This window comes from Falco punctatus (assembly GCF_963210335.1).
Source record: "Falco punctatus genome assembly, chromosome: 10".
In the NCBI taxonomy this organism is placed as follows: domain Eukaryota; kingdom Metazoa; phylum Chordata; class Aves; order Falconiformes; family Falconidae; genus Falco; species Falco punctatus.
The window spans coordinates 18,765,282-18,782,238 of NC_137590.1; the positions used below are offsets into that span (position 1 = coordinate 18,765,282).

The 16,957-nt window shown below is 66.3% G+C and overlaps 3 protein-coding genes across 7 annotated transcripts; 1 reads left to right on the top strand and 2 right to left on the bottom strand.

The window, feature by feature from the left end:
• The first annotated feature begins 98 nt into the window (after positions 1-98).
• AIP (AHR interacting HSP90 co-chaperone) lies at positions 99-2,518 on the top strand. The gene is made up of 6 exons (XM_080404155.1): positions 99-253; positions 405-584; positions 826-1,014; positions 1,131-1,307; positions 1,407-1,548; positions 1,658-2,518. The coding sequence occupies exons 1-6, from the start codon at positions 155-157 to the stop codon at positions 1,861-1,863; spliced, it is 993 nt and encodes a 330-aa protein (XP_080260281.1). The 5' UTR covers positions 99-154; the 3' UTR covers positions 1,864-2,518.
• Positions 2,519-3,229: 711 nt separating this feature from the next.
• PITPNM1 (phosphatidylinositol transfer protein membrane associated 1) lies at positions 3,230-15,093 on the bottom strand. 3 transcript variants are annotated; one of them, XM_080404168.1, is made up of 24 exons: positions 14,751-15,093; positions 14,381-14,476; positions 13,667-13,881; positions 13,464-13,585; positions 10,650-10,871; positions 10,207-10,521; positions 9,635-9,730; positions 9,367-9,474; positions 9,196-9,257; positions 8,860-9,104; positions 8,402-8,591; positions 8,189-8,296; positions 7,905-8,062; positions 7,428-7,606; positions 6,882-7,160; positions 6,511-6,660; positions 6,263-6,411; positions 6,073-6,183; positions 5,729-5,845; positions 5,365-5,513; positions 5,126-5,275; positions 4,578-4,761; positions 4,141-4,269; positions 3,230-4,038 (listed from the first exon to the last, which is right to left on the bottom strand). In XM_080404168.1, the coding sequence occupies exons 2-24, from the start codon at positions 14,456-14,458 to the stop codon at positions 3,772-3,774; spliced, it is 3,783 nt and encodes a 1,260-aa protein (XP_080260294.1). In that variant the 5' UTR covers positions 14,459-14,476; positions 14,751-15,093; the 3' UTR covers positions 3,230-3,771. The 3 variants fall into 3 exon arrangements, with proteins under 3 accessions (XP_080260294.1, XP_080260295.1, XP_080260296.1); XM_080404169.1 differs by lacking the exon at positions 14,751-15,093 and having other exon boundaries at positions 6,882-7,052; positions 14,381-14,605; XM_080404170.1 differs by lacking the exons at positions 3,230-4,038; positions 4,141-4,269; positions 14,751-15,093 and having other exon boundaries at positions 4,656-4,792; positions 14,381-14,608.
• Positions 15,094-15,190: 97 nt separating this feature from the next.
• On the bottom strand, positions 15,191-16,356 carry CDK2AP2 (cyclin dependent kinase 2 associated protein 2). 3 transcript variants are annotated; one of them, XM_080404196.1, is made up of 4 exons: positions 16,252-16,356; positions 15,728-15,828; positions 15,512-15,644; positions 15,191-15,393 (listed from the first exon to the last, which is right to left on the bottom strand). In XM_080404196.1, the coding sequence occupies exons 2-4, from the start codon at positions 15,740-15,742 to the stop codon at positions 15,326-15,328; spliced, it is 216 nt and encodes a 71-aa protein (XP_080260322.1). In that variant the 5' UTR covers positions 15,743-15,828; positions 16,252-16,356; the 3' UTR covers positions 15,191-15,325. The 3 variants fall into 3 exon arrangements, with proteins under 3 accessions (XP_080260322.1, XP_080260321.1, XP_080260320.1); XM_080404195.1 differs by having other exon boundaries at positions 15,917-16,299; XM_080404194.1 differs by having other exon boundaries at positions 15,933-16,297.
• Between the last annotated feature and the right edge of the window lie 601 nt (positions 16,357-16,957).

Here is a 16,957-nt window from a genome sequence, read left to right on the forward strand (position 1 = left end):
CGCTGGCCCCGCCCACGGCCCGCAGTCCCCGCCCGCCCCCGCCGTACCCACCCCCCGCCGATAGGGGGCGCCGCCGCGCGGCCGCGTTGCTCCGGAAAGAGCCGAGCGGCGGCGGAGGCGGCCGAGGCGGGGCGGGGCGGGCGGCGCGGGGACGATGGCGCAGCAGGTCGAGCAGCTGCGGGCGGACGGCGTGTACAAGGAGGTGCTGCGGGAGGGCACCGGGCCGCTGCCCGACTTCCGCGACGGCACAAAGGTCAGAACCGCACCGCCGCCGCCGGGACGGAGACGGGGGCGAGGGGACGGGTGGGGGCGGGGGAGGGGGGGCTGGACGGCGCAGCGCGCATGTGCAGCCCCTCCTCCCCCGGTCGCCATGGTGACGCCGCGGCCTCCTTGTCCCCCTTCAGGCCACCTTTCACTACCGGACGCTGCGATGTGGGGACGAGGAGACGCCGCTGGACGACAGCCGGGCGCGGGGGAAGCCCATGGAGCTCATCGTGGGCAAGAAGTTCAAGCTGCCGGTGTGGGAGGCGGTGCTGCGCACCATGCGGGCCGGCGAGCGCGCCCGCTTCCGCTGCGACGCCAAGGTGGGCGGGGCTTGGGGCCGGGGCTTGATGCTCGCTGTGAGCGGCCTGTGCGCTTGGGGGCGTGGTTTGTTGGGGCTTTATGCCCTGCAGGGCGTGGTTTGCCGGCGTGGGGGCGTGGCCTTCACTCACACTTCGCGCAACCGCCTCGCCGAGCCCCCGGCCCCGCGGTGGGACCCCGGGGACGTCCTTGTCCCCACCCTGGGAGCAGCCCGGCCCAGCGCCACCTCCCCCTGCCCCACAGCACGTGGTGCTCTACCCGCTGGTGTCCAAGAGCCTGCGCAACATCGCAGCGGGGAAGGACCCGCTGGAGGGGCAGCGGCACTGCTGCAGCATCGCCCAGCTGCACGAGCACTACTCCCTGGGCTACCCCGACCTCGACGAGCTCCAGAAGAACCCCCAGCCCCTCATCTTCGACATCGAAGTGCTCAAGGTGAGGCACCGTGCCAACAGAGGCAGCCCAAGGATGGCCGGTGGCACCCATGCCCCGGGTGGAGGCTGCGGGCGGCGGGGCGCTGGGGCTCTGCCCTCACGACGGGGTGCTGGCAGGTGGAGGCGCCCGGCTCCTATCAGCAGGATCCGTGGGCCATGACGGATGAGGAGAAGCTGCAGGCTGTACCCCTGATCCACAAGGAAGGCAACGAGCTGTACCGGCAGGGCAAGGTGCAGGAGGCAGCTGCCAAATACTACGATGCCATCGCCTGTCTCAAGAACCTGCAGATGAAGGTGGGGCTCCCCCGCCGCCCTGGCTGGGGGGTGTGCAGTCTTCCCTGCAGCCCTCTTGGGAGCTTCCCCTCACTCTCCCTCTTCTGTCTCATCCTGCAGGAACAGCCCGGCTCTCCGGACTGGATCGAGCTTGACCAGAAGATCACACCCCTCCTGTTAAATTACTGCCAGTGCAAGCTGCAGTGCGAGGAGTACTACGAGGTGCTGGATCACTGCTCCTCCATCCTCAACAAGTACGAGGGTAAGGAGCGGCGGGCCAGCCTGGCCAGCCGTGGTGCACGCCAGCGGAGCGAGCAGGTACCAGGGAGCCCCCCCTGCGCTCTGCCAGCCCAGCAGCTCTCTCCCCGCAGACAACGTCAAGGCCTACTTCAAGCGGGGGAAGGCCCATGCGGCGGTGTGGAACGTGGCAGAGGCGCAGGCTGACTTTGCCAAAGTGCTGGCCCTCGACCCCTCGCTGCGCCCCGTCGTCTCCAAGGAGCTGCGGAGCCTGGAAGCCCGACTGCGGGAGAAGGACGCCGAGGACAAGATCCGCTTCAAGGGCATCTTCTCGCAGTAGAGCCCACAGTCGCAGCGGAGAGCCCACCGCTCTCTGAACAGGTCCTTTTAGATATTCCACATGTGGAATGTTCATTGATGTTTATTAATGTTTAATACAAATTTTACTTATTTGAAGTCATTTGAAGTGGCCCGGGAGCTCGCCATGGCCCGGTGACACGGCAGTGCACTTAAGTTGCAGTATTAAGCAGCGTGTAGCAATCACAGCGCACGGCTGAAGCACAGACAGAAGGGGAAGCTCTTTGCCGGGCTCCACACTGTGCTCATCATCACGCCGGGAACGGACGCGTGGGGTGACACGAGCTCAGGCCTGCTGCTCTCTGCCAAGTTCTTTTATTCTTTGTTTGATGTTTTTATACCTTATGTTGAGCTGAGCCACCGCACCTGGGGCTGGCTGAGCTGTTCATGGCCGTGGGGGCTGCGTTGCTGAGCCTCAGCCCCGGCTCTTGCCTGTTCACGCCTGTACTCCACGCCACGTCCTCCGTCGTCACTTCTCAAGGCTGCTGCTATCATCCCAAGCCGGTGTTTCCTCTATAGTACATCATCATGTCAGCATCGTAAATATTTTATATAGAATAACTGCTTGTTAGTGCTATCTATATAAAACTCTGGTTGTGCTATGCCAATATAAACAGAAGTAAAACTACTCACAGGCACCTGGTCACTCAGAAAATTTGCTGTTACAGGTAAATGAGGTAAAAACCCTGCAGGCAGGCCAGGAACAGGTCAGCAGGGTGGAGCCTGGCAAGCCCTGGCCCCGAGGCCTTGCAAACTCGCTGCAAAACAAGCCTTTAACTTGCTGTGGTGAGCAATGGATGTGTTGTAGCTGCTAAATGACTGTTCTAAGGTGTAGAGACGGGAAGAAAGCTCTGTCCTGGGCTCACGGTGTAAAAGAGCTCTGATGCACACAGAGGCTGTGTCAGCACGTGCCCCCCCACGGCCCGGTGCTGCAGGAGGTCAAAGCCAAGCCCACGCCGCTGCAGCACCCCAGACCCCCTGGCCCTCACCCCACGCCCAGCCCACAGGTGACAGCAGGGTGGCTGAGCCAGCAGCTTTCCTCTGCCTGCCCCACACTCCCTCCACCCCTGCCCTAGCACCATGGCTCTCCTCTTGCACAAAAGCTCTAACCGCTCACGCAGCGTGCGGCTTAATGCCGGCATCGACGCGTACCTGAGAGCAGCGGTGCAACCCAGAGACACCCCAAGCTGTGCCCTTCCCCGCCATGACGTGTCCTAAACAGCCCCTGACCAAACCATGCTGCCCCAACACCACCTCCCCATGTGACACCGTGTCCCCGGGTCCAAGGCTTCCCCAGGCCAGGGCTCACCATGGCTGGCAGGTACAGAGCAGACACGGGTACCGGCGCCTCGTCTTTACATTGCTTTATTCACACCGAAACGAAAATAAGAGAACAGAGGAACCGCTGTTGAATGCCAGCCCTTCCTCTGCCCTGCAGCTGGCAACACTGAACGGAAATAAATAGGAGGGGAGCAGGGGGGTGCCGCTCGCCCTGGGGCAGGGCTGCAGCCCCCACAATGCTGCCTGGGGACAGATCACCCCGGAGGGCAACACACCAGCTCCTCGGGGCTAGGGGGCGTGGGGAGAAATTCCACCAGGCACTGCCCAGCGCAGCTCTACAGCCCCAAGGACCGGAGGGGGACAGGGCAGCGGGGTGGAGGCAGAGCTGGGGGGCAGCAGGGGGGACCCAGGGTGGCTCAGTCCCAAGGGCATCGCCCTGGATCTCAGCAGGGCTCGGAGTGCCGTCTCCCAGGGCCCCTCAGTCTCCAGGGACCCAGCGCCCTTGTCTCCTTCCTATGGGCTCAAGGCCCGTGGCAGGCTCCAGCCCCCGGTGCTCCCGGCTGGGAAATGAAGGCTGCGGTGGAGGGGGGACACAGTGGCTGTGCCACCCTCACTCCTCACCCTCCAGCTTGAGGCTGACGCTGCGGGGCTTGGCCCGGGGCAGGCCAGGGGGGGCTGGCGGGGGTCCCCCATCCCGCTCCGCCTGGCTGGAGCCCCGTGACCGCAGGAGCTGGCTCTGCTTCCGTAGGAAGTCGACAGGCGCTGGGCAGCCATAGGTGCCTTTGCCCAGCACAGGCCGTGGGGGTCCCTTGGGGGAGTGGGCTAGGGCTGAGGCTTCCAGCTGAGCCAGGTGGGCTACATAGCCCTCGGACAGGAACTGCAGGGGACACAGCATGAGCCGGCAGCCCCAGCCACCACACTCACACCGCCATGGTGGGGTCAGCAGTTCCCCCCAGGAGCCCAAGCCGCGCCACCCTACCTGGCACTGGTTATTGAACTTCTTGACGGCTCGACCCACGATGTAGATGTGCGCCGGCGTGAGCCCCAGCGAGCTGTAGACGGAGACATCCTTGGTGGAGCCGTAGCCAGCGACAATGGTAATCTCTGCCTGCTCACGAACAAGAGTGTTAGGGCAGGGACCGACCCTTCCCACAGGGACAGCAACCCCCAGGGGACGGGGACACCCTCATTTTACAAGGGGATGGCTGCAACACCCCTGGGCTGGGAGCTGCCCCTCTGTGCCTCGTCATGGGCAAGGGTGCCAGCTCCACCACCACAGCCTGGTCCAGCTCCGAGCATCTCTGCGTGCGCTGCTACCCCACCCCCCGGGACGGAGGTGGCTGTGGCACAGCCCACGCTACCCCTCCACCACCATCAACCCCGTGTCCCCAGCCCTGCCAGCATCCCCATCCCCACCTCGGTGCGCAGGCTCTGGAGGAAGGCGGCTTTCTGGCGCAGGGGGTCGTGGGTGAGCCCATCGCAGAAGGAGACTGCGCCGTGGGGGAAGTTGTGCTGAGAGAGCCAGGCCACCACACGATGCTTCTGCATGTCAGGGCGTCCCGTCACATAGATGATCATGTAGCCCGAGTCCTGCCAGTGCCTAGGAGGGGACATGCGCTGCTGCCAGGAGCCTGTGTGGGGACAGTCCTGCTGGCGGGAAGCCACCAATAATCTCCCAACACAGCACACGTGGGCGCTGCCTCCAAAACCTGCCTCCTCCCAGGGGTCTTTATCAAGGCTGAGGGCACAGCACAGCTGCAGGACCAAAAGCAGGAGTATTTTCCCACAAGAAGGCACTAGCGCAGAGATACTGTGAAGACTTTCTGGGCCAAGGGGTGGTGGGAGATCCCCCAGCTCACCCCTGGGAAGGCAGCCTGCTCCAGTGCCCCTCGCTACCCCAACTGGGTTGTCACCACACCATGCAAGGAGGGGAGGATTGTCCCCCTTAATCAAAGGGCACCTACCGCACGACGTCAACAGCCCCTGCCCGCACTTTGGGGTCACTGCCCATGATGGAGACGCTGGCAGTGAAGGAGCCATCGATGCTGAACACGACTGACTCTGTGCCCCGGGCCACCACCGTCAGGTACGCCTCGGCGTAGCTGTGGTCCCCCCTGGGATGGGAGAGCAGGAGGGCTCAGCACCAGCTCTGCCCAAGGGGCCGGAGGGGCACCCGGGATGGCACAGCACACCTGCGTCTCACCTGACGACCATGCGCACGGGGTAGATGCCGATGGCCAGAGCCTTGTCTGGAGGGATGGTGAAGGTCAGGCGCCCGCTGCCACTCGTCACCTCGGTGCCATAGTACAGCCACTTCCCTGACAGTGGCTGTGTCATGATGTAGATGTCCACCTGAGAGAGGGAAAAGAGCCGAGCACGGACTGAACCTCCAGATCCTGCCACGTCCCCAACCTAAAGTCCTTACAACCCTCACCCACCACCCCACACAGAGTCCCTGTTCACCACATCCCTTCCCCTGCTATGGGTGACACCAGCCCCGTGCTCCTTCCTGGACATCCCTGCCCCACCTGATGGGGTGCTGGTGGCACCCGCAGACCCAGCAGTACCTTCTCGCCCGTCAGCGTCACCACGTCCAGGGGTCCGTACATGAAGCGCCCACTGAGGACCTGCGCTTTGCCCTCACACACAATCACGTCACAGGCCCGGTGGTTGGCCGTCACATTCTGCAGGGACACCAGGGTCTCAGCAGCTTGCCCTGGGGATGCAGCTGGCACCCAAGGGAGCCCCTGAGGTGGCACAGGGGCCCCACCGGGCTGCGGGACCATCCTGGCATCCTCCTGGCAGACGGGAGCAAACCCTCTGGCTGCATCACCCCGTGGCCAGGGTCTGCCCCGGCAGCCAGTGACGGCCAGAGCCCCAGCGAAGGGTCAGGCTGCCGACAGGCACGCACCCGGATCTTCACTTGGGTGCGCTTGCGCTGCCACTTCTCCCGGGGGATGGCGGGGCTGTAGATAGAGCTCTCCTCGCTCTCGGCCGGCTGCGGCCCCTCCTTCTCCATCACCTGCCAAGGAGCACAGCCCCGGCTCAGCCCCTGCTAGCCCCAGCGAGCCGTGCCACCCAGCCCACCATGCCCGCCGTACCTGGCGCAGGATGAAGGCCACCACGTCGGAGGACTCCCAGTAGCTGGCGTGGAAGAGGTGGGGCAGGGTGATGGTGGGGAAGGCGGTCAGGGCGTCGGGGCAGTACAGTGAGTAGTCAATGCGCTTTGGGCCCCACCAGCGCTCCAGGACTGCGGGGAAAGCTCGAATGAATCCATCCCCGACCTTATCCTGCATCATAGATCCCAAGGTGCCGGCATGGGATGGGATGGGCAGGGAATGGCACTTACTCTTGACAACTTCACTGGTGCTGGCGGGAGTGGGGGGCTCTCCCAGTTCACTGCCCTTCCAGAAGCCCCCGAAGCTGCCGGTGGGGGTAGGGGGTGCAGCCACATCCACCTTTGGCAGGAACAGGGCAGAATGCATCTGCAGGGCCTCCGCTGTGGAGAGAGCCAAGTGAGGAAACCCAGAGCCCCAAGGGGACACCACCCACCCCGGGACCAGCCCTCCAACAGAGCCCCAGAGGGGTGGGCAGGGCTCGCACATCACTCTCCCCCCACCGCAGCTGGGCTGCTGTGATGCCGTGGGTGCTCTGGGATGCACCGGAGCCTGCACCGCACCCCGGGGTGCCCAGGACCAGCCCGGCATAGGGGCTGCTCACCCAGCAGGGACGAGGTGCCGTCACCCAGGGGGTACTTCTGGTAGCGGGGCACACTGAGTGGTGGGACAGCGTGGAAGGCCTTGGCCAAGAGGGGCTCGAGGCGAGAAGCGCAGGGATCGGCCGCGTGGAAGAGGTTGTAGATCTGCTCACAGGCGGGACGCAGCTGGGCCACTGCGGCAGAGATGGGGCGTCGGGGCTGCCCAGCCTGCGCAGCGAGGAGCCCGGCGGGGACAGGGCAGTGCGGCAGGGAACTCAACGCCCAAGGTGGAAAAAGCAAGACTGGGTAAGAGGAAAGGGGAGGCAAACCCAGGACATCGGTGACAGCCAGGGACGAGCTGGGGCTGGCACAGTGCAGGGAAGGGGATGCTTGGGCACGCACCAGTGCCGACACCCACACAGCCAAGGCTGGGTGCACAAGGGGCTCAAACCCAGGCAGGGTTTTTGGGGAGGTCCCGGGGGTTGCAGAGGGAGCACGAGTCAGGGACAAGAGTTCAAGCCCTGCAGGGAGGGCTGGGGGCTGGCACCGCGGCTGGCAGGGGTCCTCACCATCCAGAGCGGGCATGACGGTCTTGCGCAGCGCGAGCACCAGCCCCAGCGGGGAGCCAAAGAGGAAGAAGCCGGATACCTTAAAGTCGAGGCGGGTGCTGGTGCCCTCTGCCCCGTCCAGCGGCATGGGGCCACTCCGCGGTGCCTCTGCCTCCAGCGGAGCCTCGCTGGCCTGCAAGCTGGGACAGTGGGGCTGGTGGGCATGGGGAGGGACAGCACTGTCCCGCTGCCACCAGCCTGGGGACAAAGCTGTGCCCAGCATGGCTCCGATAGTCTGGAGGAGCTGCTGGAAGCAGCAGAGCTCCAGCAAGATGCCCCTAGGGCAAGCTGCCCCCATGCAACGCTCCTCCCCAGGCTGGTGCGGATGGGAAATTCGCCCTTTCCATAAAGCGCAAAATTAGTCAGGTCAGGAGGGCTCCCAAGGGCTCCCACAGGGATGGGCCACAGTGCTGCAGACCACCCCCCGCTTGCTCTCACCTGCCCGAGGAGCTGTGATGGTGGCTGTCCCCCTGCTCTCGGCAGGGCAGCTGTGCCCCCGGCTCGGGGCTGGTCTGGTTGGACCCTGTGGCTCCGTCCGCCCCGTCGGCCAGCGGGTCCCTGCTGCCACACAGCTCAGGGGAGACGGGCTCCATGCTCTGTAGGGGGAGAGGCAGCAAGTGCCCGACCCACACTTAACCCCCACCAGCACCCCAGTCAACCCCGCACCCAGGGGCACGGACCCCCTTCCCGCCCCTGGCACGTGGCAGGGTGCCGGCACTCACCAGGCTGCCACGGCGGCTGCTGCTGCGACTGCCCCCTGCACCTGCCCGGCTCTGGCAGAGCGCGTCAAAGCCCAGGATGCCGCCCACACAGTCCCCCAGCAGCACCACCTGCGGACAGCACACACCCGTGCCAAGGGTGACGAAGGACAGAGCCCCCAGGGGCACAGCCCCAGCTGGAGCCCGGAGCAAAGGTTCCCCCAAATCCCCTCTCACCTGCCCGCAGAAGCCGGCTCCCTCCCCGGAATGCAGGAAAGCGCTGTACGCCTGGTTGGCACGGGCAATGACAGCACCCACAGCGTGCTGGTAGCTCCCCGAGGAGGTGGCCAGCAGCGGGAGGGCTGCCAGCGGGATGTGGTCCTGGCTGCTGGACAAGCTGTCCCTGTCATGGCTGTAGGGGCTGAGCCTGAGGGACACGGAGGGGAGGATGAAGGAGGCTGCCCCAATGTCCCCACCCCACCACATGACACCCACTCGCCCCAGGATGCTGCACCAGGAGTTATCTCCATCCCATCACTTGTCCTGGATGCTACACCAGAAGGAAAGTCTCCTCTTCGAGGCCACCACCTCCCTGGTCCCCTCCCACAGCTCTGGGGTGGCTTTTCAGGCGGACAGCCCCTGCCTCGCCTCGTGGCACGGTACCCATCCCTGGCACAGGGCGCTGCCATCCATACTTAGAGACGAGGGCGTAGGCAGCAGCGCAGATGGGTGGGCAAGGCACCAGGCGCAGCGCCACATGCCCCAGCGCCTCGGGGAAGTGGACACGGGTGACGGCGTCGAAGGTGGCCACCAGCGTCTGCACATCTGCCTGCTTGGAGCCCGGCTCTCCCACTCCCTGGTCCAGGATGTTGCCGCTGTGGAGGATGAGGAAGAGCGCGTGGATCCGGCATGCCTGTGCCGCGCTCTCCACCAAGCCGCCCTGCGGGAAGGAGAGTGCTGCCCTTGGCACCCGTGCTGGCAAGCATGGCCAGGGGGCACGACCCGAGGGAAGGGACAAGTGGGGCACACACCTCGGGGAAACCAGTCGCCCCCAGTCCTTCGCCATCCACCTTGGTGGCACTGGCTCCGTCCCCTGTGAGCACACAGCCCCGGTGAGCCTGGCTGGGGTGCCCAGGCAGGGGTCAGCCCCGTCCCAGGACACCTACACCAGGATTTGGGGCCAGGGCCCCCCGACTGCTCACCCAGTGCCTCATCCAGCTCCACTGGCCGCTCCAGCGTGTCCAAGAAGTCGTTGGAGCTCCACTTCGTCATCTCCTTCGCAAAGACCTCGTCACTGTCGGACAGGTCCTCTGCAGTGGCAGGGAGGGGACCATGGGTGGGGGGAGCACCCCTGTGCTTGCACCCGCACCCCAAGAGCACACAGCCAGGCACACCCAGCCCACCCCAAGCTGCTGCCCAGCCCCTGCCACTGAAATCCCGAGCTGTGGCCACGGGGCTGCCCTGCCGTACCGTGAGCATCGAAAAACTCCTCCTCAGAGCTGTTCTCAGAGTCACGGGCGATGTTCTGCATCCGCCACTCAGACAGGCTCTGAGGAGACACCCCCCCTGCCACCAGCACGGGGTCAGCACCCAGCATCCCCCCACAGCGAGACCCCACTCCTTCCCCAAAGCTCCCCCTTGTTACTCCACCCAGAGCCCCCCTCTGGCAGATCCAGGGCCACCCTGGGTCACCCAGAGCCACTCCTGGGAGATCCAGGGCCATCCAGAGCCCTCCCAGGAGACCCAGTGCCACCCAGACCCCCACCCAGGAGACCCAGGACCACCCCAGGGTCACCCAGATGCCCACCCAGGAGACCCAGGGCCGTCCCAGGTCACTCAGATCCCCCTGCCAAGAGACCCAGGGCCACCCCAGGGTCACCCCAGGGACCCACCACTAGAGCACCACTTGGCAGACCCAGAGGCCCCCCCCCGGGAGACCCAGGCCAGGGAGGAGAGGGTCCCTCAACAGATCTCCTATGTAGAACAGCAGCAGCTGGGACATAGGGGTCCCCGTCACACCCATGCAAGACCTGGTCTCTCACCTCCATGCTGGGAAGAGTAGGAGGACCGGGAAGAGGTGGACCACTGCTTGGCAAAGGTATCATCAGGGGAGGCGTCAGCCACCCCCTGCACCTCGGCCCCCTCCTGCCCACCGGCACCCCCTGGCTCTGGCCGCCCCTCAGGACAGGGCCCAGCAGCAGGGGGCTCCTCAGCCTCGCCGCACTTGGCCATCTTCTGCGCCAGCATCCGCGCTGTCTCCTCCTCCAGCTGCCTGATGTCCTCCATCGTCAGGTCCGTCCACTCGTCCTGCCAGCACCAAGCCTGGCGGTGGGCACGCAGCATCACCTTCCGCAAACCTGCGAGGGGGAAGCAGAGTAAGGCAGGGGGAGCAAGCCCGGCATCACCCCGGGGTCCCCCAAACCTTCCCCCACAGCAGCACCAAGGTGCCGGGGTCGAGGGCTCGCCACGGCTGCCCCACACTCACCCACGTCATGGATGAACTGCTCGATTTTGGACTGCATCCCCCAGTAGCGGAACTCCACCTTGCAGAGCTTGTAAGCACACATCAGGGGCCCGCCAGTGGCTGCCTCCAGCCAGTCGTCCCCCAGTGGGCCCCGGCCCGTCTTGGCCGAGTGGTAGAGCTTGGGGTCCTCCTCGGGCTTGTATTCCCCAGGGGAGATGGGGTCACGCACGATGTCGATGGTGTCTGCAGGGGGGAACAGTGCTCGTCACCCCATGGCACTTGGTGAGGGGATGTGGGCGGCAACTGCCCTCGGGCAGAAAAAACTCATAAAAATCAGATGGGGCACCCATCAAATTATTCCCACACCCACACACCCAGCACAGCCAGCAGCAAACACCCTCCACCCTGCAGCTATAACATCAAAGGCACCCTTGGGTGGGCCTGAACACATCCCGTCCTTGCATGGGGGCCTGATCCGGCACTGTGCGGAGTGGTGCGGCCACGAGAGGCGGCGGGGCCATGGGGGGAGGCGCAGGGGTGCAAAGAGCCAGGGCTGACACACGTAGGTGCATTAGCCAGGAGATTTAGCAGCTGGGAGAGTGGCCCTGGGGGACACGGGGGCTGGTGCTGAGGACAGCCAGATGAAGCAGCTCAGCACAGGGGTAAGCCCCACCAGCTGCACCCCATCCCACCCCCCAAGACCTGAGGGTCCCCCGATAACAGGTCATAGAGCACAGCAAAATCACCATGTGACCCAGGAGGAGCCCCCCTCAAGCTTGGGGGTGCGATGGCAACACCCTCCTCTCCCCAAATGGGGGTGGCCTCCCCAAAACTGGAGGCAGGGGGGCTCGCTGATGGCACCCAGGAAAACATAAGCCAACAGACCCTGGGAGGGGGCCAGTCAACCCCAATCCTGCACAAAATCTCCTGTGGTTCAGCTGCTTCAGCCCTGTCTCCAGGCCAGCTCCCTCCAGCCTGGGCTACGGGGGTCCCGCTAGCCCCCACGACCTTCCCACAGAGCTGTCCCCAGCCAGCCCCCCCAGACCATGCCAGCCCCCACATTTATTTGCCCCCATTGATGCCCCTGAGGCATCCATTGGCCTTTTCCTCCAGCTTGGGCCAAAAAAAAAAGGGGGGGAAGAGGACTTTTAAGATTCCAAAAGCAAAGAACAGTTGCAGAGCAGGCGCTTGGAAGCGGGGCTGTTCCCATGGTGGGCAGCTGCAACGCAAAGGGCCACCAACCCTCCAAATCTCCCCAGCCTTCAAAACACACTGTGGGCTGGGAAAGCAGCACCCGTGGTGTCCAAACCCTGCGGCAAGAGGCCGGGAGGGCACCCCGGGGCTGGCACCCACTGCCTGTGCCGCTGTCCCCCCCAGTTATCATTATGCGATGGGTAAAGCCCCTCTGCCGCTGCATCACACAAACTAGAGATGCCTTGACAAAGCAGTGCTGCTCAGCCCCAGGCTGGCACTCGGCACATGGCCGGTGCAGCGGCGAAGCGAACATGAGCCCTTAAATCAGTGCCCGAGGTGCCGGCTGAGCAGCTCGGATGGCAGCACACAGCGGCCAGCAGTGAGGAGCCAGGATGAGATCTACTGGCTCCCAGCAGTATCGCTCCTGCAACAACCAGTGGGTCTGTCTGCTTTTACCGCTGGGAAAAAAACTGGTGATGCAGCAGTTATCCCTGTGGCTGGCCCAGACCACCTTACTCCACCCGCCTTTTGAAATGTGAGATGAGATTTAAATCTGTCAGTGCTATGGGACACCACGGTCAGAGCGAGAGCTGGCAAATACAATCCCAGCAGAGTCCACACTGGGGCTGGTCCCAGCCCAGCCCCACTCCCCATGTGACACAGCAGACGCCCCGAGATGCTGCAGGACGGGCACCGGCAGGGCAAAAGTCAGGCAGGGCAGCAAGCAGCAGGCACAGGGCTGTGCCCTGCCTGCTATCCACTTGGCCCCGGTTGCTGCCGGTGGTGGCAGGGGCAGAATGCATCCCTCCCGGCCCAAGCTGCCAGCATCCCGGCCGGACATCCCTGGTGCGGCAAGAGCCAATGACAGAAATAGGTCAGATGAATCATTTCCTGAGTGCCTATTTTAGGCCTCCATTTTAAGAGGCAGCACGTCACGCTCTGCACTCCAGTACCTAAAACGACTAGACTGACACCATGGGGAAAGGGAAGCAACAGTGGCCGGGGCCAAACCCGCTGGCGAGGGAGGAATCCCACCCCGGGCTCCTGGCTCTGCCTGCCGGTTCCCCTCAGAGAGCAGTGGAGGGGCCTGGACCTGGAGAGTGACCTGGAGCAAAGCCCTGGGGAGCAAGGGAAGCAGGGCAGGGGATGGGAAATTGGGGACATGCTTTTCCAGATCCTCCCTGCCTCCACCTGCTCCAAAATGTCCTGCTGGAGCCCGGTGTGGGCTCCCACATATACCCGGAGAGGGGCCAGGAAGGCAAAGCTGTGCCAGATGATGTGGGACAGGGCTGGGACCAGGAAGGGGAAGGCTTGCAAACAAATACACAGGCAAGGGAAGGCGGCAGAGGACGCAACTTCCCCCCTAAACACCTTAACGCAGACTGTAGTTCAGCAGCACTGCCAGGGGAGTGGGAAGGGGGCTCAGGGCACCAGTGCCCTCCCCTGCCAGGGTCCCTCCAAGGCTGTCCCCAAAACGTGAGGGCCAGCAGGGAGAGCAAAGCCAGGCACGTTGCAGCCAGCAGGGAAGCTGAGCCCCTCGGGGCGGCACGCACTCAGCCCAGGGAGCACCGCGTGGGAGCCCCGGCAAGGTACCGGGTCCTGCCCGGCGCCCCGTGCCAGCCTCGCAGCATCCGTACGCACCCAGAATCCTCTGCCTCTTCTCCGCCGCGCTCAGGTTGAAGACATTGGTTTGCTGGCCCGCATCTGGCCGGTAGTATGTCTCGATCTCGATGGAGAACTTCTCCACGAAAGGACACGTGTACCTGGGGGATGCGTGGGGACAGGGCTGAGCCCAGCAGGACGGCTGGCCCCACAGCCCACCCCTCGGCCACAGCGGGTCCCACCTGGTTCGGGTGTAGGGGTAGGCGTTCCAGGATTCCTCCTCCACCTGCAGCGCAGCCTTGGGGAGCAGTGCCCGAAACCAGCTGGGGATGTGGGAGCCCACATGGTAGACCTTGTGGGTGTACTGGCCGCTACCGCCAGGGCCATCGGCGTAGGGCCGGTTGGCCAGGATCTCCACGCCGCTGCCCTCGCCGCTCGACTCCTCCCGGCTCTTCTTCTGTGGGGCGAGCCATGGGGTGAGCACAGCCCCCCACCACTCCCAGACCCGTGCACCCCTACAGGCTGGCACCTGGCACCCTTCCACAACACCCAGCCCCACACCTAGTACTGGGACCCCCCCCAAAACCTCACTGACCCCCTACACCCTGCTAATCCCTTGGGGTCAGCGTCAGGCCCCCCACAGCCCCGTGCACCCCCAGGTTCAGCCCCACGGACCCCTGCACCCCGCAGGCTCCGTGCTCAGCCCCACAGCCCCCTGCACCCCCCGGCTCAGCCCCGCGGCCCCCTGCACCCCCCGGCTCCAGGCTCAGCCCCACAGCCTCCTGCACCCCACAGCCCCCTGCACCCCCCGGCTCCAGGCTCAGCCCTCCAGCCCCCTGCACCCCCCAGGCTCAGCCCCAAAGGCCTCCTGCATCCCCCAGGCTCCATGCTCAGCCCCACGGCCCGCTGCACCCCCCACGCTCAGCCCCACGCCCCCCTGCATCCCCCAGCCCCACCTGGATCATGTAGAGCTGAGCCACCTGGTACTCCTCCAGGCTCATGGGCAGCAGGATGTGGTACTCCTTGATGAGCATGGCGGCGGGGGGCAGCGCCTGCGGGGGCGGCCGTCAGCCCGGCCCGGCCCGGCCCCTCTTGGCTCAGCCCGGCCCGGCAACGCTCGGCTGAGCGCCCGGCCCCGTTCGGCTCGGCCCGGCAGCGCTCGGCTGGGCGCCCGGCCCCGTTCGGCTCGGCCCAGCTCGGCACCGCTCGGCACGGTTCGGCCCCGCTCGGCCCCCCAGACCCGCCCCGCCGCCATGGCAACGCGCCCCCCCCGCCCGCCCGGTCCCACCGCTGCCCCCCGCCCGCCGCGCCCCGGCCCCGCCGAACCTGCGCCGCTCCGAACCGGCCCCTCGCCTCGTGACATCACAGCCCGTTCCCACGGAGACGGCCGTGACGTAGGGAGGGGGGGCGCGTGACGTCAGAGACGGGAAGGCGGCGAGCGCCGCTGCACGGGCACTCCGCGTGTGTCGCCACCGGCGCCCCGCCAGCACAGGGACCGACCCTGCGGGCCGTGACGCCGGCACCGCCGGCCCCGAAAGGGGGGGAATTTATACAAAAAAGCCTTTTTTCAAGTGTTAAAAGAGGGGCTGGCACATTCCCGCACCTCCCGGCCCAGGCACAGCTCCCGGACATCACCCCCCTCCCACCCCGAGCCAGCTCAGCCCTTCCCCGGTCACCGGCCACAGCCCCCGGGGCACTGACAACCCCCCCGCGGGGGACTGACACCCCCCACCCCACCCCCCGCGGGGATGCAGCGCGAGGCAGACTCCCAACCATGTCCTTTATTTATAAAAACACGCATTTATAAAGAGCGGAGAGCACGGGCAGCACGGCAGCCCCCCCCGCCGCCAGCGGGGCAGGGCCACCGGGGGTCCCGGGGGGGTCCCGGGTGACAGCAGCTGTTACGTGCGAGCGTTCCGCTCTGTCTCTGCCAGGCACTCCCTGACCAGCGCCCGGGCGTGGATGATACCTGCGGGGAGAAGCAGACAGACACCCCCCTCCATCAGCCCCCAACCCGCCCTCGGTGGGGCAAGGGACCCCCGGGCACGCAGGACCGGGGTCCAGCCCTTCCCCCGCCGCCCTCGTACCCCGCTTCAGCCGCTCCATGGCACTCTTGCTGCCGGCGTAGGTGGGCCGGATCTCCTTCCCCATCTCCTCGATGACGGAGAGCAGGTCGGTGTAGGTGCTCTGCGAGCCCTGAGCCCCGGGGGGCTTCATCGCCTGCGGGGGGGGCGCACAGGGAGGGGCTGAGGGCCGCCCCCACCGCCCCCGGGCCCGCCGCCCGCCGCCGCCCCGCGCCTCACCTGCACGTAGCCCATGGACGGCGGCCCGAAGTCATTGAAGAGCGGCCGGAAAGGGGCGGCGCCGCCGGGGACGGAGCCGGAGGGCGACGGGACGCTCGTGGCTGCGAGAAGGGGAGGGTTACCGGCCGCGCACCCCCCCGCCCCAGGCCCCTCACCCGGCCCCAGCCCCCCCAGGTCCCCCGCCGTTACCGGGGGGTGCGCTCACCGGCGGGCGGCGCCCCAGGCCCCGGCGGGGCGGGGCTGGCGCTGGCGGCTCCGGGGGTAGCGGGGGCGGGAGCGATGGGCTTGTAGGACATCCCCGACGGCCGCCCGCCGCTCCCGGTTCCCTGGAGAGCGGCCGGGGGGTCGGTAAGCGGCCCCCCGCGCTCCCCCCACCGGCTGTACCGCCGCTTCCCTTCGCTCCTCAGCTCCGCCCAAGCCCCGCACACCCGACGCGACCCGGGGAGAGCGGAGCGGCGGCGGCCCCAGCACGGTCCGGTTGTACGGGGCCCACCGCGGCCTTGCCTGACCCGGCCTCCCCTCACCGGCACCGCCGCTCGCCCTGATGACGCCTGCGCGCGACGCCGCCCTGACGTCACCGCGCCGCCGCGCGCCCTCGCCCCGCCTGCCGGTCACCCTGGAGACACGCGGCGTCCGCCCCGCCCCTTCCCCCCCCCACCCCCCGCCTCCATCCCCTGAGGGGCCGAGGAGAGCCCCGGGCCCCGCGGCCGGTACCGGGCCTCCGCTGGGGCACGGACCCCCCGTGCCACCCGCACAGCCCCGAGCCAGGTAGGGGGGGGGCCGGGCTCCCGGGCAGGGCCTACCGGGACCGGTGTGGGGGGAGAGACCCCCGGCGCGACCCTGACCTCCGGGCCTCAGCCCTTACTGCACCCGGGGGTACCTGGGACACCTCAGCGGTGGAGGGATGAAAATCTACTTAAGCCTAAGATAAAGACACATTAAAGTCCGTAGAGCGAAAAGTTTAATTTCAAAAGAGCAAAAACCCCACAGCCTGTGCCCGGGGCGGGGAGTGGGCCCGGCTGCCGTTTTTTTCCCGCTTTGACCCCTCGAGGGCAGCCAGGCTGGGCACCAAAGCCCCGAGGCACCTCCCCTGCACCGGGGGCCCGACGGAGCGTCCTGGGGCCCCACCGGCCCCGAGAGCATTGGGATGCCCAGCAGGACAGAGCAGGGCCGGGGGCAGCTCTGAGCCCTGGCTGCGATAATGGGGGCGGGCGGTGGGGTGGCTGCAGG